General features: G+C 31.7%; 1 protein-coding gene across 2 annotated transcripts in view; it reads right to left on the reverse strand.

Annotated features, from left to right (window-relative positions):
• Window positions 1-22,902, reverse strand: part of VPS13C (vacuolar protein sorting 13 homolog C) — a 206,026-nt gene that overhangs the window by 46,793 nt on the left and 136,331 nt on the right. For both annotated transcript variants that reach the window (XM_074234293.1, XM_074234294.1), the window contains exons 49-62: window positions 21,693-21,940; window positions 20,721-20,950; window positions 19,727-19,819; window positions 17,177-17,542; window positions 16,689-16,775; window positions 15,115-15,270; window positions 14,676-14,940; window positions 13,566-13,726; window positions 11,536-11,657; window positions 10,868-11,162; window positions 9,434-9,823; window positions 7,493-7,597; window positions 6,580-6,744; window positions 2,100-2,228 (exon numbers count right to left, since the gene is read on the reverse strand). In XM_074234293.1, the coding sequence (XP_074090394.1) occupies window positions 2,100-2,228; window positions 6,580-6,744; window positions 7,493-7,597; window positions 9,434-9,823; window positions 10,868-11,162; window positions 11,536-11,657; window positions 13,566-13,726; window positions 14,676-14,940; window positions 15,115-15,270; window positions 16,689-16,775; window positions 17,177-17,542; window positions 19,727-19,819; window positions 20,721-20,950; window positions 21,693-21,940 (2,812 nt within the window). The remainder of the gene's footprint in view (window positions 1-2,099; window positions 2,229-6,579; window positions 6,745-7,492; window positions 7,598-9,433; window positions 9,824-10,867; window positions 11,163-11,535; window positions 11,658-13,565; window positions 13,727-14,675; window positions 14,941-15,114; window positions 15,271-16,688; window positions 16,776-17,176; window positions 17,543-19,726; window positions 19,820-20,720; window positions 20,951-21,692; window positions 21,941-22,902) is intronic.

Raw genomic sequence — 22,902 nt, forward strand, 5'->3', positions numbered from 1 at the left:
ATAGAAAATTACTTTGGTCCTATGGAAGATTCAGAAAATGACAAACTTCAAAGCCTCTAAGAGAAAAAGAAAGTGGGCTCAGGCTATGGATGAACTCAAAAAAGACTTTGAAAAGCAATTAAGGGAGGTGGAGGAAAATTGGGAGGAGAAATGAGAGCAATGCAAAAAATTCATGAAAACCAAATCAGCAGTTTGGTGAAAAAAAATACAAAAAATACTGAAGAAAATAATATGTTAAAAACCAGTTTAGACCAAATGAAAAAAGCAAAACAAAAGGGAAATGAGAAAAATGCCTAATAAAGCAGAACTGGCTAGGTGGAAAAGGAGATAAAAAACTTTCTGAAGAAAATAACTCCTTCAAATGCAGAATGAAACTAAAGGAAGCTGATGACTTTGCAAGAAATCAGGAATAAATAAAACTATTCCAAAAAAGCCAAAAATTAGAAGAAAATTTGAAATCTCTCACTGGAAAAACAACCAACCTCAAAAACAGATCCAGAAGATATAATTTAAAGTATTGGGCTACTTGAAAGTCATAACCAGGAAAAGAGCCTAGACTTCATTTTTTAAGAAATAATACAGCAAAATTGCCCTGAGATCCTAGAAGCAGAGGGTAATATAGAAATTGAGGGAATTCACCAATCATCTCCTGAAAGAGATCTCAAAAGTAAAACTTCCAGGAATGTTATAGTCAAATTTCAAAACTGTCAAGTCAAAGAGAAAATACTAAAAGTTGCCAGAAATAAACAATTCAACTACCTGACTCCATAGTCAGGATTACATAGGATTTGGCAGCATCTACATTAAGGACTTGTAGGGACTGAAATATGACACTCCGGAAGGCAAAAGATCTTGGTTTACAACCAAGAATCAACTACCCAAGCAAAACTGAACATCCTCTTTCAGGGGAAAAGATGGACATTCAATGAAACAGGGGGCTTTCAAACTTTCCTACTGAAACATCCAGATCTTAACAGAAAATCTGATCTTCAAGTACAGGACTCTGGTAAAATCATTGAGGGACAGATGAAAAGGACTGTGAGGAACTTAATGATGTCAAACCACTTTTGTATTCCTACATGTGAAGAAGATACTGATAACTCATATGAACTTTCTCATTTGTTAGAGCTGTTAAAAGGAACATATATATAGACAGGGCCCAGGAGGGAGCAGAATATAATGGTATAATGTAGTAAAAAGATGGAGTAAATGGGTAATAAAGGAAAGTACTGGGAGGAAGAGAAAGGAGAGAAAGGGGCTAAGATATTTCACAAAAAAATCAAGAAAAAGCTTTTTCAATGGAGTGGAATGGGGCAAGGCAAGGGGGAATGGGAGTGAGCCTTTATTCTCATCAGAAATGGCTCAGGGAGGAAATAACATACACATTTAATAGGGTATACAAATTTATCTTACCTGAGAGAAAAATGAGAAGAAAGGGATGGGATAAAGGGGAATGGGTGGAAGGAAGGGAGGAATAGGTAATAGAAGAGATGGAAGATTGTGGGAGAGGGGACTCAGATACAGCACAATTTTGGACAGGGACAGGATAAAACGAGAGAAAACAGAATAAATGAGACTAGGGAGGAATAGAGTAGAGGTAAATACAGCTTGTACTAGCAACTGTGGGAGAAATATTGAAGCAACTTCTCTGGTGGATTTATGATAAAGAAATCTGAACACAGACTGAAGTACATTTTTTTCTCTCACTATTCTTGAGGTTTCTCATTTTCTTGGGGGGTGGGGGAGGGGGTTATGTTTACTCTTAAAACAAAATTATTGTAATAATTTTAAAAAATAAACAAAAAAAACAAAAAAGGACACTGGATTATCTTAAAACAATTTTTAAAATGAAGACCGGGGGGGGGGGGGGGTGCAGCTAGGTGGAACAGTGAATAGAGCACCGGCTCTGCAGTCAGGAGAATCTGAATTCAAATCCAACCTCAGACACATAATAATTACCTAGCTGTGTGACCTTGGGCAAGTCACTTAACCCCACTGCCTTGCAAAAAAATCAAAAAGAAAAATAAATTAAATTAAATAAATTAAAAAATAATTAAAAAAATAAAATGAAGACAGTGTGACAAAAGAGCAAAACTTACCAGTTCTTCTAAACTCAATAAAGTACCATTATCTTGTTGATTATAAAAGAATGGCTTGGAGGATCCTTCACAGCCCACCACACGCACACAGAGTTTGCCTGACAAATTTTCAGGCCAAAATGGAAGACACTGAAAATATAAAAGGTGTCTATTAAAATGTCCATCCAATATTTTAGTCTTAAAGAAGATATGATAATTTCCTAAGATTTTGGATTTAGAAAAATGTTCCAACAATTACAACAGTCAAAAAATCTCAGATTATGGATTTGATTTCATTATAAATCTTTAAGCCAGAGATTCCTAACCTAGGGCTCTTGAATTTGTTCTTTTAAATATTCTGATAATTGTATTTCAATATAATTTATTTCCTTGGTACTTTTATGTATTTCTATCTCTATATTTTATTCATTCAAGAACATGATTCTGAGAAATAGTTCATTGTTTTCTCCAGGCTACAAAGGGGGTCATGATCCAAAGATAGGTGAAGAACCTCTTTTCTAAAGAAAAGCCATGATACCTACTTTTTGGTAGATGATGTAGAGAGGAATTCTTGTATTATATTATATTAGTCCCTGAAATTGTAAGTCTGATCACATCTTTTTTGCCAAGATCAACTTTCTGTACCTAACTTGATTTTCACCTTCAGCAGACCACTCTACTATTACCACTATTATCTCTCTTAGATTCAATCTCTAATAGCTCTTTCCCCAGTGCATGCAAATACACCCATGGTTCTACTCATCCTGAAAAAAATCCTCATTTGATCAAAGTAACTATCACCCTACTAAATATCATTTGAGATCTCTCCTCTTTGTCTAAACATCTAAAGAAAGTCATCTTCATTACGTGCCTGTATTTCTCCTCTCACTTTCTTTTAAACCCCCTAAAATTTGGCTTCCAACCTTGCAGCTTCTCCAAAGTTATCTATCATATTTTTAATTCAATATTTTATGTCCTTATTTTAATCTCATCTATTTTGAACTCTGAAACATCTGACACTGTAAATCATGTTCTCTTCCTATAGTTTCTCTAAGGTAGGCTTTCTGTGATACTCTTTCTTCTTCTCCTACCTGTCTTCTCCTTGTTAGCATCTTTTGCTAAATCTTCACCTACTAAATACGTATATCTCTGAAGTAGTCACTGAATCTTTTCTCTATCCTACGTCACTTAAGTGATCTCATCATCTTGCTGCAGGTGATTCCTAGATCTTTATATTCTGCCACAGTGTCTCTCTTGAGTTCCAGACCCATATCACCAAATATCTATTGGACCCTGTATGTTACAAAGGTATCCCAAACTCAATAAGTCCCAAATAGAACTCATTATCTTTCCCTTTAAATATACTTTTTAGTCATTTTTTAAAAATCATGGAATAAAACAAGAATTTCCATAACATAAGTGTAATAAAAAGATGACTGCATGTGAAAATATATTATACTATTTATAATGTATTATTATCATTCCTTTTAAATATATTTAATTTGTGTTTATATGTGTGTGTGGGATGTGTGTATGTATAAAAATCATTCTATACATATTACTATTTATCAGTTCTTTCTCTGGATGCAGATAGCATCTTTCTTCATATGGCTTTTATAGCTACTTTGGATATTTATAATAATCAAAAGTATTCACTCAAAGTTGTTCTTAAAATAACACTGCTATTACTATATATATAATGTTCTCTAATATAATAAAAAATTTCTTAATCACTTTACTCTTCATTATATAGTGCAAGTCTTTCCAAGTTTTCCAAATATCATTGAGCTCATCATTTCTTATAGCACAGTAGTATTCCATCACAATCATATACCACAACTTGTTCAGGCATTCTGCAATTGATGGGCATTCCTGCAATTTCCAGTTCTTTGCCACCATAAAAAAAGAGCTGCTATAAAGTTTTTAGAATGTAAAGGTTCTTTTCCTTTTTTCCCTAATCATCTTTGGAATCAGACCTAGAATTGGCATTGCTGGTCAAGGGGCATAGGTTGTTTAATACCTCTTTGGAAATAATTCAAGATTACTCTTCTAAATGGTTCTATCACTTCACAGTTCCACCAACAATGAATTAATGTCTCAATTTTTTCCATATCCCCTTCAACACAACTCTCTCCTTCATTAATTTTACCTGATCTGTTAGGCTTAAAATATCACATGGTTGTTTTAATTTGCATTTCTCTAATCAATAACGAACCTGAGCATATCTTCATATGATGATAAATTATTTTGATTTCTTCATTGGAAAATTACCTTTTCATGTCTTCTGGCCATTTATCATTTGGGGAATTATCCATATTTTATAGATATTACAAAGTTCTATACCATATTTGAAATGTGAGACCTTTATCTGAGAATTGTTTATAAAAATTTTTCTCCATTTTCCTGCTTTTCTTCTAGTCTTGGCTACATTTGTTTTGTTTTTTAAAAAATTCTTTTTTTTTAATTTAATGAATTGAAATTATTCATTTTACACCTATGTTCTCTATCTCTTTATCTATAAATTATTCACCTATCCATAAGTCTGATAAGTATTAACATATTCCATGCTCTAATTGTCTTATAATATTTCTCTTTACATCTAGGTCATGTGTACATTTTAACTTTTTCTTGATAAAAGGGGTTAAGATGTTGTTATAAGCCCAGTTTCCACCAGACTGCTTTACAGTTTTCACAAAAATGTTTATTTCTTGTCCCAAAATTTTGTCTTTACACTTATAAAATATATTTATCTGCTACTATAAATCATATATCTACTCTGTTCTTTTTATTTAGATAGTATCAAATAGTTTTGATAATTATATCATATAATTTTAGATTTTTTTCATTAGTTCCTTTGATATTCTTGACTTTTTGTTCATCCAAATGAATTCTGTTAATTTTTCCTAATTCAGTGAAATAAATTTAGATAATTTAATTGGGGCTTCCCTGAATATATAAAGTAATTTAGGTAAAATTGTCATTTTTATTAATTTGTCCTAACTACATGTAAACAATTATTAGGTCTCCAATTATTTAAATCTGATTTTATTTGTATAAAAATAATTTTTTTCCTCTTTCCAGAGCAATCAAGAGAAACTAATCAAACAATTCACATAAGAAACCAGAAATGGAAAAGGGATCCTATTTTTTTTAACTAATGGAAAATACTTGTAAAAATAAATTGAAGCACTTTGGAACCATAATCAAGGGGTGATAAAACTACATATCCTTTGAACCAGCAATATGACTACTAAATCTATAACCCAAAGAGACCAAAGGAAAAGAAGAAAGATTTATGTGTGCACAAATATTTTTAGTATATTCTTTTTTATGGGCAAAGAACAAGAAACTTGGGGGGAGGGGTGTTCAGTAATTGGGAAATGATTATAGTAGATGACTGTCATGGAATACTACTCTGCTTTAATAAATAATGCAAGAGAAACCTGGGAAGACTAATATGAACTGAAACAAAATGAAATGAGTAGAACAAGGAGAACAATTAGCACAGTAAAAACAATACTATAAAGACAGTGAAAGACTTAGTAAAACTCTTATCAAGACAATGATTCATAACATTTTCAAAGGACTTATTAAGACTCTTTTCCATTTCTAAATGAAAAGGTACAGATCAAAGCACAATTTTTTTCCCTTTTTCTTTTTTCTTATTTTTTTTCTCTGAACATGGCTAATGTGAAAAAAAAAGCTTTGCATGGTTTCATATGTATAATGGATAGTGTATTTCCTGCTCTCTCAAAAAGTAGGGAAGGGAATAAGGGAAGGTAGAGAATTTGGATTTAAAAATGAAAATTTAATTTAAAAATTAAAAAATATAATTTGAAAGCTACTTCGGTTTCTCTTAAATTGAAATAAACTGAAATGTTCAATTATTTTTCCTGAAAGATCAAGTCTTGTGCCAATTCTTGGCTTCATTATCCTTCCTAATATTCAAACAATACAAACTGGTTCTTTTTATTTCCAAACGTTCCTCTCCTTTCAGGGTGAGGTCAAGGTCATTTGTGATTTTTTCATTCTTTGAATTTTCCCACTTTTTATTATCCTTGTTAAGTCTCTACTTCTCTGAGTTTTAGTGTCCTTATCAGTAAAATAAGTGGGTCTAGAATGCTTTGATCATTTATACCTAATGTCTTAATACTTCCTATATATTACAATATATGTTGAGTTGTTTCATGGGTGTAGTCTTATTGCTTTAATGTTAATGCAGACATGAGTTCTTTAATTTCATCTACTGAACAAAGATGTTCAATATTTGTTCTTCAACTATATAGTTAAACTATGTTGTGAGTGAATGTTATCAATATGTTTCAAACATACACAGCTATAATATGAAAGGGAAAAAGTTTTTCCAAGCTGATAGAAATCTGTTGAAAGCATGCCAGTGCAGTTAGACACTAGCAGAAGGCCAAAGAGAAAGGTTATTTCTTTAATATAATACTACTTTTTATTAAAAAAAATAATTGACAATTTCAATGAAATATTTTACCTCAGAAGAGGCAATGTAGTTCCATTTATTTGTCGGTAATGAGCCATCATGTGCAATTTCTCCAACTTCTAATTCCAGTGAAGACTTATTGGTAATGGTAAAGAAAGGAGTCAGCGTAACTATCCTCGTAAGATTAAAACTGCTCATTTTGATGCTAACTCCAACCTGAGGAAGGAAAATAGGTTAGTACCATACTTCATTCCACTGAGCCAAACAACAAAAAGTCATTTTTAGAATTCAAAATGTTCATGACCCATTATCATTTTAATGCTGCCAATTATTTTAAAATTAAGCATTTTTCTATAATTGGTAACCTTTCAAGAAGATGGGAAATATTTTCCTTTCACTTTGATATCATTGGCAATCAATTCAAAAAGTACTTATAATTTAGTAAAATGTATATTGCACAGATGAAAATAATTATATTGAACTTCTCTAGTTTTCCTTTAATTTTCAAATACAGACAAGTGTTCAATTATTTATGAAAACCATGTCACACAATGATATAGTATTATCATTTCAAATTAGGAAATTTCAATACAATATTAAAACAGCTGCTAACTCAAATGATACATTTTGTCTATATAGCCAACTTTGAGAATAAACTTAGTAAATATTAAAGATAATGTTTCCTTTTTCTAACTTCATATTACTATAATAAAAATTTGAGGAATTTCAGATATTAAAAAAACATTTTAAAGGAGAAAAAAACTTGAACAGTTCAATAACTATACTTTGAATATTGACCAGTGCAACCAATAATTAATTTTTTAAGAGACAAAGACATATACAGAGATTAGAGCAATGGACATAAAATACCAGTTTCTGAGATTCTTTGAAGATTAAATTTGTATTACTTTCATTGTGGTAAATGCGAATACTAGATAAGATTAACAAACAAACAGCATCTTACCAGATATTCCATATTATTGGCAGGACATTTTACACAACCATAGCTTCCTACTGTGTCCAATGAGAAGCTACTGGACCACGAACTAGTCGAAATTCTCAATTGTACCTGTGTCGGGGAATATGTATCATATTATTTAAAATTAGTTAACAATGTATCAATTTTAGATTATGTAATATTATTAAACATGTCTCCTTGTTACCCCAAAACAACATGAAACTGTGGATATAGGTAAAATAAAAAAATAAACAACAGTCAAAAAAATTTAGGCTCTGGGAAATTTTCTAACTTGGACAAATAGAAGGAAATTTCTAAACTTCACTTTTCTCATCTGTAAATAATACCTACATCTGGAAACAATTACAAGACTGGCATAAGGATAAAGTCAAAACATGTATAGTGCTCTGCAAAACTTAAGTACCATGTAAATATATTCAAAGTCAGTTGGCATAGAGACCAAGGCTTGCCCACCGTGGGAGAAATTTGAGATGCAGCTCCCAAGAAAACCATAATCAAAGGGGAAGGAGTCAAGAGGCAAATGATTAGGAAAAAAAGGAAGGGATGAGGGTGGGGGGTAGAGATCAAAATTATCAATGACTTCAGGAAAATGAAATCTCAAAGATCTTGAAAATAGATAAGTCAACTGGAAAAACAGTAACAACGGAAGGAATATAGCTCCTGGATAATAGTAAATGAATTCAGTTCTTTACGAAAAATACAAAATAAAGAAAATTGATTCAACATTTGAAGAGACATAAGACTGGAATTTGTGGAGAACATGGAACAATAAGAATCTATTCCAAGTGGTTTAAAAGAGAAATGAGGAGAGTTATAGCAAAATTTATGTCCTGCCCAGGAAAAACAATGAATAGAAAAGAAAAACTTTAATCTACAAAGGTAAAATTCACCAAAAAAATAAAGGAAAGAGCAATAGATGAATGCAAATACACAGAAATAAAAGACAATCTAGAAAAAAAGAGCAAAAGTTAAAAATATTAAAATAAAATAAACCTAACAACATAATGAAGAATATAATAAGAAAAGAACTGTCCAGAACTTCTGGACATAGAAAATGAAATCACAATTGGAAGAATTCAAGATAGCCTCTAAGAAACAAAATCCAAGGCTGAAAATTCCAAGATATACAGTTCTGCAAGCCATCAGATGAAGACTATCAAAGACAAAGGAAGAGACATTCAATAATACAAGACTATTACTCATCCATTAGAAAAAGGAAGAGGGAATGGAATTTGTTTTGAAAAGATTTGGAACTCAGGAACGTAACCCAGGGTGACTATTACTGAAAATCTAAATGTAACCATAGAGGACAAAGATGGATATTCAATAATAAAGAAGAATCTGAAACATGTTTCAAAAGAAAAACAGAACTGAAGAGATAATTTGGTTCTTGAACACCCCAATCAACTGCAGAAATGAATAAAATGCAGACAGTTCCAACAGAGTGAGCACACAAAGACCAAAAGAAGACTTTTTTTCCTAAAAGTATAGAAGGCAGAGGTGAAGGGGAGAAATTTGGTAGAAGCAATAGTGAAGAGGTGAACGGCATTCATGTACATTCATGAGACAGGTTGGGGGATAAGGGAGAAGACTGAGTGATGTGCCACACTCAAATAAGGAACTAGCAATGAGGATAAATGAAAGAGAAGAATCCACAGTGGAGTGGGTGAGGTGTATTTTCCACCATGTATCTACATAGCATTAAAAATCCTTCAACATAAGAAGTTCTGTAGGATATGGAAAAACAGCTTCCCCCACAACCCACTGCTTCTGATCATGTCTCAAAGACATATTCTGGCCCTAATTACAACTGGGGTACAGAGTCAATAGGTGAGTATATGACTGGGAGACTAAGTGATTCTTTAAATCTCTATATTATAAATGAGAATGTATCTATTATAATTTCTAACATGAATGAAAACATACCTTATTTTTACTAAAAATGTTCTTCTTCTTGAAAGAGAATAAAATAATATCCCTATAGTCAGCTGGATGTTTCACATGTATATCCTCTGCACGATACTGGAGGACACGAGAAGTTTTATTGATGAGCCAGTAGGGACTAAAGACAGACAATATCATACGGTTGCCGATTTTCCTAACATGTATTGATAGGTCTACTGTCATCACTTCTGTGGAGTCCGATGTAAAACACACAAGAAAGAATTCAGGTAGTGCATCTTGTATACGAAAATGTCCATTCCAGTTTTTGCCCTGGTATTTCATCAGCACTAATTCCATTATTTCTCCATTTATTCTTGAATAAAGAACATCAGCAGTATTACCTTCTGATAGTTCATAAGTATCTGCAGTTCCCTAAAAAGAAAAGTTTTGACAAATAAATACAACAGCATTATATACCAATGATTATTGGCCTATAATTATTTTCATAAAAAAGGAAAAACAAGAGTAAATAAGCAGACAGAAAGAATAAAGAGCTGAGAATAGAGTGGTTAAGTTGTAAACCATATTCTAATTATTTAATAGTACCTGAGTTTCCTGCACTACCAAAGAGGAATTAGTAACTCTATTAACTATGCTGTATTATATCAAGGTCTAAATGAGATAATAAACTTAAAACACAATAAAAATATAAGGTCACAGCATGGGGAATTTTATATGTTGTGTACATATATAAATCTCTATGAAAATATTTTATACATATATGAGAACAATAACAATAATAGCTGCTAACATTTTTCTAGTGCCTACTATATCCCAGGCATTATGCTAAGAGCTTTACAAAGATTATCTCATTAGATCCTCAGAACAACCCAGGGAGATGGTTGCTATTATGCTCATTTTACAGTTAAGGAAATGGAGGCAAAAAGAGGTTAAGTGACTTGCCTAGGATCACCAAGATGCCAACTACCTGAGGGTAGATTTGAATTCAGATCTTCCTAATCCCAAACCTGTTTTATCTTATTGCACCACCTAGCTTACTAAATAGACGAGTACACATACCTATACAAATGATACAAAGAGACCATTCTCTTCCATTCTACCTTCCATTGAGCAAGAAAAAAAAAATCAAGGAAAGAGGGTCATGAGTAATTGAAGTATGAAATTAGAGGTATGTCAACTGAAGACAATAGCAATAACAAACTGACATTCATAGCAGTAACTCCTGACAAATCTTCAATAAATAAGCAAGCATACCTGGTCACATTACTGTATATTTGCATGTATGTATGAAGATAAGTAAGTAGCAATAAATCAATAGAGCAATAGATAAGAGAACTTCATAGGTAATTCTCCTATATTATTAATTAATGGCAATATCAGGCCTTATATACTATGGAAATTTAAAACTGATTTCATCTTCACATAACAATATTAGCCAAACTATATGAATCATACCTCAAGTAAGTATCTTAAAGAATATGGAAGGAGATTCCTCAAAATTACGGAAGGATAAAGATGAATAATATATGCTGGATTCCAATCTTCCCCATGAGTAGAAATATAACTCAATTCATCAGGAACAGCAACTGTGTTTACTATCAGTGGTAGAAAGTTGATTTCAGTTGATGGACACTGCAGAATGCATCTGACTTCATTACTTCTATGAAGCTCTTCCTTCCATGAAATATAGGTTGTTGACTCTTTAAATTGACCCTTCAAGATTCCAGCTGGCTGAATAAACAATTGACACCTATGGAAAAGTAAATAGAGACAAAAAGATTTTTAAAGAAATAAGAAAAGTATCTTCTAAAACATTAACAACTATTTAAAATGAGAAACTAATAAAAGCATAATCAATGAAAACAAGTCTTTAAAAACGTAAAAATGACTTTAATGCCAAGAATATATCATTTTTTAATCTGGTAAATGAAATGCACAATAATAAGAAAGTATATTTGAATAACTCATTTCTCCAAGTAAGAATAAACTTTATTTTAAAACTCATTTATTCTCAGCATAAAGTCAAATTTTGGAACCGCATTCCCAAATAGAAGGAAGTAATTTTAAAAATTATGAAGTTCAAAAATAAATTTTAAATTTCTATACGTTATGGAACAACATACCTATAAGAATCTAATGGAACATGGAATTCCTGTTCAGGTTTAGCTATTCCAATGGGCTCCAATAACTTTGCAGTCTTGACAAATTTATAGATGGTAAATGGAATAGAAAAGTGGTTCTTGATCTATGGTATAGAAAGATGTATTTCTTATTGAATGAAATGTAACCTCCAAAATACAATTTCTCCCTAATTACTTTTGCCTCCAAAAACTTCTACTGAAAAAGAGAGAACTTTCTTGAAATTAGAATTAATATGAAGGTGAAAATTATTAAACCCATATAAAATCTCTGAAACTAAGTGATTGAGAATAGTCTAATATTTAAATTATTTATCCACTTTTAAGTAGTCATTAATTTTTTTTCTTGGATTTTTGCAAGGCAATGGGATTAAGTGACCTGCCGAAAGTCACACAACTAAGTAAATATTCAGTGTATGAGACCACATTTGAACTCAGATACTCCTGACTCCAGAGCCAGTGTACTATCCACCATACCACCTAGCTGCTCTTGTGCTCATTAATATTTTAAAAAAAAACAGTTCATTGATTCTGATAACATTTTTTAATTGAAATTTTATTCAATTTTTACAATTACAAGCAATGGTAGTTTCTCATCCATTTGCATATTTATGAGTTCCACATTTTTCTACTATCTTCCCTTCTCTCCCCACTCCCCATAACAGTAAACAGTGCAGTAAAGGTTGTAAAGTACAATTGTGTTTAAAAAATTTCCATATTAGTCATGTTGTGAAAGAAGAATTAGAACTGGAATGAAAAAAAAAGTGAGAAAAACCATGAGAAAGGAAGGGAAAAAACATGGGAGAGAGAGAGAGAGAGAGAGAGAGAGAGAGAGAGAGAGAGAGAGAGAGAGAGAGAGAGAGAGAGAGAGAGAGAGAACGAACACAAGAAACAAAGACAGTTTAGAGCAGCAATGATCAATAGGGTAGGGAAGGATGATGAACAGTAGAGAGCAAGGAGAAGTACAAGAGACAGGATAGTTGCTCAAATTTCTTTGTATCCTAAGATTCCCTATCAATTATCATTATTCTACATCTCAAAAGAAAATGCTCACAGGGCAGTTAGGTAGCACAGTGGAGAGAGCACTGGCCCAGGAGTCAGGAGTACCTGAGTTCAAATCTGGCCTCAGACACTGAATAATTACCTAGCTGTGTGGTCTTGGGCAAGCCACTTAACCCCTTTGCCTTGCAAAAACCTAAAAAAAACAAAAAAAAACAAAAGGAAATGCTTACTAATAACACATAATGATGGATACTATGGAGGATGCTATGGATAGTTAGAGAAAGTAGGTAAAATAGCCAAAAAAAGTATTTTTTAAGTTTTCCCAATACTAAGAAATTGGAAGCCATTATCTTATACAGAAGTATGTCAAAAAATTCAAAAAAATGTGAGTGGTTTCTTTTCAATATTTTCTTCAGTTCTTTTGAAAAATATATTAAAAAAAAAACAGAATACAAACAAAATGAAATTGCTTCCTACTACCTGTATACCAAACTCAACCAAAACACTACTCAGTTTTTCAATCTTATTACATAGTAAGAATTCATTAAATTCTAAAACACTGAGGATCTCAAAATGGCCTTTAAAATTATGTTAAGACATTTCAAATAATGGACAATAGAAAAGCAAACTGCCTAGAGAAAAAAATTGCTTCAAAGTGCCTATTTAAAAAATAAAATAGGGTCAGTGTAATGAAGCTAAAATGTACTATGTTCTTTGCCATAAATATTTAATAATGGGAAATAAATGTCAAGTTAAAGGGGCACTAATCAATCAATCAACCAACAAGCATTTACTAAGTGCCTACTATAGACCCTGAACTAAATTAGGCACTGGGAACAGTGATTTAAAAAAATTAAACAATTCTTAACTTCAAGAAGCTTACATTCTATTAAAGGAAATATTTTGTACAGGTTTTAGTATATACAGAATAAATATGTGCAGAAAAATTCAACAATTACAAAAGAAAGGCACTAGCAAACTGAAATATGGAAAAAATCACTTTAAAGTCTTACCTGCAAAGAAGATCGAAGGGTAATCACTTTATTCCCTTCTGTTGCATCAATTTGTACCAAAGCTGAGTCAGAAAAATTAACACAGGGATTCCGTACATTATATAATCTTCGTCCAGGTCGTGTAATAGGAATATTTGCTATTTCTGTATATCCATAAGGCACTAATAGAAATAATGAAGATTTACATAAGTACAATGACCAAAAAAAGGTAAATCAAAATTGATCATAATTTTTGTGAAGGAGGATAATTACATCTCAAAAAATTAAATTTCTATAAAAACCTACTTAATCAAGTTTGTTTCTAGAAATCAAAAACTAAAGAATGGTTAAATCATGGTTATGTTATGAGCCTCAAAATATTAACTATAACTTTTGATTTTACAAACATATAAAGATAAACATTTTTTCTATTAATTTTAACCATTTGGTTTAATAATAGGGCACATGTTATTATTTTAACATTTTTAAAATGCTTTTCATACATTATCCCATTTGATCATCATAATTCTACAAAATAAGCACAGTAATATCCATATTTTAACAGATTAGGAAACTGAGGCTCAGAAAGGTTCAGAGACTCAAATTTGTCCAGAAACACAAATGTTATTAAGTGCCTGAGGTAGGATTGAATCCTGGGTTTCTTGACTCCAAGTACAAGACTATTCCCTATTACCTATCTTGAAAGGAGGAAAATTTTATTATGTTCCATATGACAGCCAAGTGGGATGAAATTCTGGTATTATTTTCCCATCATTTAAGTTGATTTGGTACTGCTCTCTTTGTTTTGAGGTGATGCCAACAAGCTGTGCTTAGATATGATGACTTTACCTAATATCTACTAGAATATGATTCTACAAACAAAAAGTACTTCTGAGATCTGATATTAAACTTTTTCAAGTATAAGAAAGCAAATTTGAGAGGGTGGAGTAAACTAAAGGATTAGTCTCAATTTCAAAGGATCTTAAAATCTAGAACAAGTAAAACCAAAAAAATTTCTTATTAGTGTTATAATTTAGCTATCACCCAGCTATATTAAACAAAACAGAAGATAACATCCATCTATATTAATTAAAACAGAAGACAACTTTAAAATCAAATAATAAAATATACCAAAAGTCAAAGTGAAGAGAGAGCTTTCTTGACGGCTCAACACAGATAGTTTCCCACGATGTAAGGGTTCTGAAGTGGAATACTCCAGTTCCAAAATCTGATCAATATCAACATCATAAATATCACTTTTTACAGTTGAGCCCATTACTTGGAGATTAGAATTTGGTTGCACCTTAATAGGAACACCTATTGCATTCTTCACTGTGAAGGGAGCCCTATCTTTTAGAGAATAATCAAAAGTGGACGCAGTTCCCTCTGAAAAAGCCTGAAATTTAAAAAATAAAACAATATTAATACAAGTTTAAACAACATTAAATACACAGTATCTTTGACTATAACTATTCAGCAACAAAACTAATTTAGTTAAGAGGAAAATATGACAATCTTTTTATATATTCATATTTTTCAAATAATTCATTAACATTTTAATTAAGTATACCTTTGATAAGTTGTTCAAAACTGAGAGGCAGCATTTGGATATTGTTATATTCATTGTATCTCTTGAAGAAATATGAATTACTGTTTGTGGCTCAGGAAGAAAAATAAAATCATCTCCTGGCATCAAACTTTTATCCTGGACAGGATTATTTCTCAACTATAAGGGAAAATACAAAGATCACAGTCTCACAAATTCAAGTAATTTTTAATATACTTCACTATATTTATCATTTGACATGAATAGTCTACCAATGTTTTATTGTTGTGTTGGAACAAATTTTCATTCCTGTAGCACAAGGCTGTCCAAAATTTTTTACTGGAACGATAGATGGGGCGGCTAGGTGGTGCAGTGGATAAAGCACTGGCCCTGGAGTCAGGGGTACCTGGGTTCAAATGCGGTCTCAGACACTTAATAATTACCTAGTTGTGTGGCCTTGGGCAAGCCACTTAACCCCATTTGCCTTGCAAAAAACCTAAAAAAAATAGAAATAATAGACAATATATTTTGATTTACTATTTAATGAGAGCTCTATGGTAGCTCAGCTTTGTTTAGTAAAATCAGTTTGGATTTTGGACAGCCTGGCATAAAGTTAATAATAATTAAAAAAAAAAAAAGGAAATCTTTCATAATCTGTCATGGAAGCACCAAAGCTATTTTTTTTTTCAAAATGGCTAAACTACTCTTACGCGATCCCTGGAGCAGTTATTTACATAGTGTTGACTGACTAATTGGTAGTGATGGGTTAGGGTTTTTAAGGCTTTTTTTGTAAGGCAAGGGTTAAGTGGCTAACCCAAGGTCACACAGTTAATTATTAAGTGTCTGAGGCTGGATTTGAACTCAAGTCCTCCTGACTCCAGGGCCAGTGTACTATCACTGGACTATCTGACTGCCTGGTAATGTCATAATGAGCAATCTAAAAGACAACAGGGCAAGGTAAATCAAAGGATCAAAATGACTTTTTTAAAGAATGTATTAATAGGGTCAGCTAGGTTGCACAGTGGATAGAGCACCAGCCCTGGAGTCAGGAGGACCTGAGTTCAAATGTGACCTCAGACACTCAATAATTACCTAGCTGTGCAACCTTGGCCAAGTAAGTCACTTAACCCCAATGCCTTGCAAAATAAATAAACAAATAAAAAGAATTCGTTAATATGGAGAACATTTCTACTTTTTCTACATATTTACCAGTTATTGTGATAATAAATGAAATCATAATTTCTTACAGTAATACCAGTTTTCATCAGTTTGTATCAAAAAAATCTTAAAAGTCTCATAAATACTTCACAATTAAATTTCAGCCTCTGAAAGTCAATTTCAATACAATTTTGTAATACAATTTTGAAGGTATGCTGTCTCTCATAAGCATATTATGGAAATTAGTTTATACTGCAATAGAGACTATAATCAAAGCCAATAAAAAAGGATCTAGGATTTATGTTAAAATTTTCCTTAAGTGCTTTTAATATCTGATATCTGATTTGATATTTGAATATAGTTCATGCAGCCATATATGTTGATGAATACATTAAGCCTTTTTAAAGATTGGTACCAAAAATATAGTCAGGATTCCTTACTTCAAGTTTTAAATTCCATTGTCTGTTTCCTTCCACCCTTTCAATCAAAGGTTCCCAGACAGCATGGATTTCATTATAATAGTGAACCTGGAAAAAAAACAGGATTTATTTCAAACAAAAAAAAGTGTTTTGATCTCAACTACTGAATGCTGCTTCTACAGTTAAAAAAAAGTCTACTGAATGATAGTATATATCAATAGACTTTTAAAATTATTCACATGATCATATATGTGTACTCATAGAGAGTTCCTTGATCCACTTTTCTTCTAGTGTGTTCTTGTACTAAATGGTTCATTTCTAAAAATATGTCTTAGAAAAGTAAACTATATAAACATTACTATAAACTGCACTGAATAATGTAATTTATTAGAGATTCATAAATATAAATGTGAAAAAGTGTTAAAGAAAACATATTACTTTAACTCTAGAATGTTGGTTTCACTATAGTAATAAATTTGTACTGGAAGGTGAAAATGTGTTGGCAGTACCTCAAGAGTCATATCAGCTGTAGCAGTCATCAAAGACGACCAGTTTTTAAAAGTTCCTGAAAATGTAGACTCTATCAATAATAATGGTATAGTTCGATGCCCCAAGCCACATTCAAAGGTGACTTGAACAGATTTTGCAACCATAACGAAATTCTCCTTTATTGATGGTTTTTCAATATCTTTGAATGTTTCTGTTATTTCTGCTGCCATGTCAACTCCAAGAAACCAAGCATTACAATCATCAATAGACTTGATGGCCCAGAGATCTTTAGAACTGATTGATGTAACTTTTGAATCATCATCTTTTTTCTTTGGTGACATAACAGCCATGATTGTCATTACAGTATTGAGAATTATTGGTGAAACCTTTAAAAGAAACCACAAGAAATAAATTAAAAACAGTCCCATATGACAATGGCATAATAAAGAAAAAGGGTCTCAGTCAAAAATTTAAATCCTCAAACTTCACGTGAAATTAAAAACAACAAAGTTATATTTAATGCAAGGAAAGCATTACTCCACTAGCTCTATGCAACTTCTCAATTCATTATGTTTGCATTGAACTCGCCTTAATCAGAAATTCTTCAATTTGTAGTCCCAGCTCTGAGCAAGTCATTTAACCTCTCTATATTTTAGTTTCCTCAGCCATAAAATAGGAATGATTCCTGATTACCCCAGTTGTTACTGCACCTCCTACTTAATTATTCTGTTTTGTAAAAATTCTGTTTTTACTTATTTCTAAATATATTTTAGCCTCCTAACAAAATGGAACTCCTTGAAAGCAGGGACTCTCAAGCACTTTTATATTTGTACCATTAACACCTAGTATAATTCTTGGTCCAACGAAGTATTGATAATTGTCTGCTGACAATTGTTGGGTTGCTCAGGTGAGGTATTATATGAAAAGCACTTTGCCACTATCTATATAAATATCTATAAGATATCTTATTCTATTTGTATTTGGAGTCAATACATGCACAGGAGTTTTCATCTGTTATTTTTTGACTCTTTTTAAAGGATGGGAGTGAAGTTGGCATGAGACAACAAAGAGTTTTCAAGCTAAACCAAATCCCATTCCTTCTTCCATTAGTATGTTATCCTTTCTTTTCCATTCCTACCCCAATTTATACCCTGTCTCATGCCTATACTTTGCAAAACCTTAAGCATATTCTCAGTATAATTTTAAACACTTCTACCTGATTAATCCTTATCAAACACCCTTTTGATCATGGAACATTCTCTTTCCCAAATTAAAATATATTCATTAATTCTGCTTTATGTTATCAAAAATCCAATCTCAAACTATTCCTCTTCAAAACCCTTTCATTTCAGTGAAATCAGTGGATCATCTCTGTCAAACATGACCTGAGTCTGCCAATCTAAACCTGTGTTCTTTCCTTGCTCTCACACCTAAACAAAGCCTACCTGACTTTGAAAGTTCAGCTCAAATCCTACTTTCTACAGGAATCTTTCCAATCCTACTTTAGTTCATAAGTAGGTGACATATCCAATCCCCATTCAATCATTTGTTAATTCCTCCACAATATCACTTTCACTGAACTCCCACTCTTTTCTCTCCCACTGCATGGATTCATTGGCTTGGTCCTGGTGTCTACTTCCTAACTAATGTTTTTTTTTTCTTCTTTCAGATTCTCCTGCATACCCCTACTGCCAAAATTAAAGTATGCTTTAAGAAGATTAAATATGTTATTCCCCTTCTCAAAAGTTGCAAACTGGTATTCAAAGGCTTTCACAACATGGTCATCCTCATTCCCCATATACATGGGACAAATTGACCTAATCACTCTATCTTAGACATATGATATTTTTGTTCCCTCAGTGGTTCTCTTTCCCTCAGCTGAGATATTTCCTCCTTCGTTTGTCCATTTAAATCCTACATAACATTCCAAACTAAGTTCAAATGAGGTATCCTCTGTGAAGTTTTCTCTTAGTTTCCAATTAGATGTGATTCCCCCCACCCCCATTTCTGACATATACTAAAGTGCTTTGAACCTCTTAAAATATTTATATTCTATTTTGTTTGGCACTAGGCCCTGAAAGAGAACAAATAAAAATAAGACAAAATTCTTTCCCTGAGTGAACTGATATTACCCCTCCCTTAACACCTTTGTGAATGATGAAGCTCAATTATTCCATTAAATCATATAGAATCATGCTGAAATATTTTTTTTAGGATAGGAACTGTTTAATTCTCACAAAATAAATCAATTATCTTTCACACAACAGGTATTCAATACACTATTTCTTAATAAAGATAGATTATTACAAATAAATGCATAGTCCTAGATCCTACCTCCATCACAATTATCACCACAAATACAAAAAAAGCATAAAAGGATTGATTTTTTGAGGGGGAAAAACTGAATATTTTATAATTAGGAACAATAATTTAATTCAATTGAACAAATAGGTATCAGGTACCTATGTGCTACCTTTTGCTTCAGAAAAAAACAAAACATGTGGTCTCTAACTTTTAGGATTATGCACTATCTTGTTTGGGGACAAAGCTTAGTTTTCACCAGTACCAACCTTAATTATAAATTCTTCAACAAGAACATTTATATTTTGTTCTCCTGAAACATGCTCACATTTTTCCATAAGTAATGAGCAAGGCTGTAAAACCTAAAACAAGAGAAATGAAATCATATTTAGAGCTAAATGTAAAAAAGCACTAGCACCATGCTTTTCAGAATTCAAGATCAAGAGGAAAAAAAATTTCATATTAACAAAAATCCTTTAGGACAAACTTTTTCTCATTTATGGAAATTATGTCGAGCTTTAAAAATTTATACCAGTATAAACTTGAAATTTTTCTATTATTTTAATTTACATCAAATGCTTAATCAAGAACAGAAGTATGTATCACTCAACCCCCTCTACCCCAGTCCCCCATTCTCTTCATGATATAATTTTAATATACGCTAAAGGCTTATTATAGCAGTCAAATGGAATTTTATAAGCTACTTAAAAATATTAATTAAAAGAAAGTTCTCACTAGAATATGTTTATAATTTTTCAAACTCCACAAATAATGTACTTAAGACATTAAACCTGTTTATAATATACCAGAGAAAAAGTTCAAAAGCTTATGAAGTAGTCAATTTTTACTTATGCCATCAATCCAATGGTTTAAAAAGCTATCATTTGCTGTCTGAATAAAATGAAATTGATTTTTAGACTACTTTGTTATTTAAAATATAAGAAACTTATAAATAAGCTGAGAACTATATTCCTTTTCACAAACCATCAAAAATTATTAGTTATAACAATGTAATTGTTAACAGTAACAGTAATTATGACAACTATTGAAAGTCATGTTTTCACAGTGATACAAAACAAACTTTTAATAGAGTATGATATCTATTACAAATTAGCCCACATAGAAGTGAACAAATTATACTGTTAAAAGAAATAATACTGATTCACACTAAACTCAATTATCATTTAACACAACAATTACTATGTCTGATCATTTTAATTTCTCATTTCTAACATGAAAATTAGAATCAGAAGTAATTCTTACCGTAGTAACATTTTTGACTCCCTTTTCTCTGAGAAAAGGGCAGGCCAACACCTTAAGATCTTTTACAGATGCTACCATCTTCTGCTCAAGTTTGGAAGATGATAAATAAAGGTCACAATTAAATGATGCTGTCAGAGCAGGGGCATCAGCCCTTGCCAAACTGGCAACAAATACCACTTCTGGTTCTGTTATCTTTGCCTTTAAAGTCATGTTTGGCCTTCCAGAGCTTTCTGAGGAAAAAATTAGGAAGAAAAAATTTCAAAGACATAAAAGAATTGACAGAATCTCATAACAATAATGTTGTTATATAGAGTACTATACAATTACCAATTATTCACGTAAAGATAAAGTACACTGAAAATTCTTCAAGTTTTTAACATAATTTATTGGCATGTTCAAACATTTGGGGAGAAAAGAGCAAGGGACTCAATGAAAATCTTTGATTGATGTTATTAGTTGGTACTTGTTTAATTTTATTATTCCATACTTTTAAATGTACTATATACTATATCTGCAATAAAAAAAGATTTAAACTGAAGATGATGGTTTTTTGAGTCTTTAATGTTTTTGTGGCTATTTAAAGAAATGGATAGGCCTGGAGAAACATAGTTTATCTGGAAAAATCAGTTATCTAGTGAGTGACTTTAAAAGTTTAATGAAACAAAGATTGTTTTTTTCTTGAAATATAACAAAACTCCAAAACCATAGATGTAGACATCTAGAACAAGAAGGACTTTGGAAATAGTCTCTTATTCTACAGATGAGGAGATGGAAGCCTTCTAAGGTCTAAGATTTGTCAACACAGATCTCCTCAAATCTCTCTACTCTAACTCTTTCTAATATACAGCTCTACTAAGAAGTTTCTAATTAGTAAATATTTTTAAATGGTAGGGTCTCACTTTAAACTATATTCTGTAAGCTCATAATTTTCCTTCATTTCTTTTTCTGATGGAAAAAAAAAGTTTTACCAACCTCTCTCTGGTTTGATTTTTGCTGAAGCCGTTTGCCTTAATGAAATCTGTGTGATTTTTTCATTTGCAGCTGTTGAACTTTGAGGAATAGCTTTGATAAAAAAATCTGCCACTGTCATGAGAAATTCCACACTAGCACATATAAACAGCTTATCAAGAACAGCATCTATTTGAGTTCCATTTTTGTCTTGCTTGTAATTTATATCAAGCATTGAGTTTTTATCTTGACCATTCTTCTTGTCAATCATTCTGAAAAATATTAACATCAAATATTATAGCATATTTCAAAATGACTAATTTTTCACTTTTCATTGAACTTGTCAAAATTTGGTTAAAATCAGTGTGAACTGGAAGTCACTAAATGCCTGTCAATCACTACTATATGATCCATGTTATTATAGAAATTTTTAATTACAATGTAATAGGTTAACAAACCAACATTTTTTGGAGAAACTCATTCATTTAAAAGACATCAAATTGCTGCCATTAATTTTACAATACTGAAACACCTTCATCTTAATTTAAGGAACAAAATATTCTCTAAAACTTTGATCTCGTCACCTTCCTTTACAACCTGAAGGACCAATTAATTTGATTTAGTTCAACAAATATTTACTAAATGTTTCTTAAGGACACTGACTGGTGGTAGGCATACATTTTGATCACCAATAAGACAAGAACTCATTCAATAGGGCTGATGGCAAATGTAAATGGCATACCACTTGCAGAGTAAAAAGATGGTAATATCTGCTTTTTTTCTTTTAAATATTGTCAAAAGTAATTCACTTTGGTCATTTTTCAGTCATTATGATTCTTTATGACCCTATTGAGGCTTTCTTGGCAAAGATAATGGAGTGGTTTGCCATTTCCTTCTCCAACTCATGTTACAGTACAGGAAACTAAGATAAACAGGATAAAGGGACTGGTAAAGACCCACACAACTGTCTTGAGGCCAGATTTGAACTCAGAAAGATTAGTATTTTTGTCTCAGGCCTGGTATTTTATCTACTTTGCCACCTTTATATACATTATAAATAATAATAAATATCAATATAACTAATTAAAACATTAAAAATAAGTTTATATTGATAGTCTATATTTTTTTAAAATTTCATTTATTTAAGGAAATGTGGTTGAATGACTTGCCCAAGGTCACACAGCTAGAAAATTATTAAATGTCTGAGGCTGGATTTGCATTCAAGTCCTCCTGA

Source organism: Macrotis lagotis, chromosome 4 (genome assembly GCF_037893015.1).
Source record: "Macrotis lagotis isolate mMagLag1 chromosome 4, bilby.v1.9.chrom.fasta, whole genome shotgun sequence".
Lineage (NCBI taxonomy): Eukaryota > Metazoa > Chordata > Mammalia > Peramelemorphia > Peramelidae > Macrotis > Macrotis lagotis.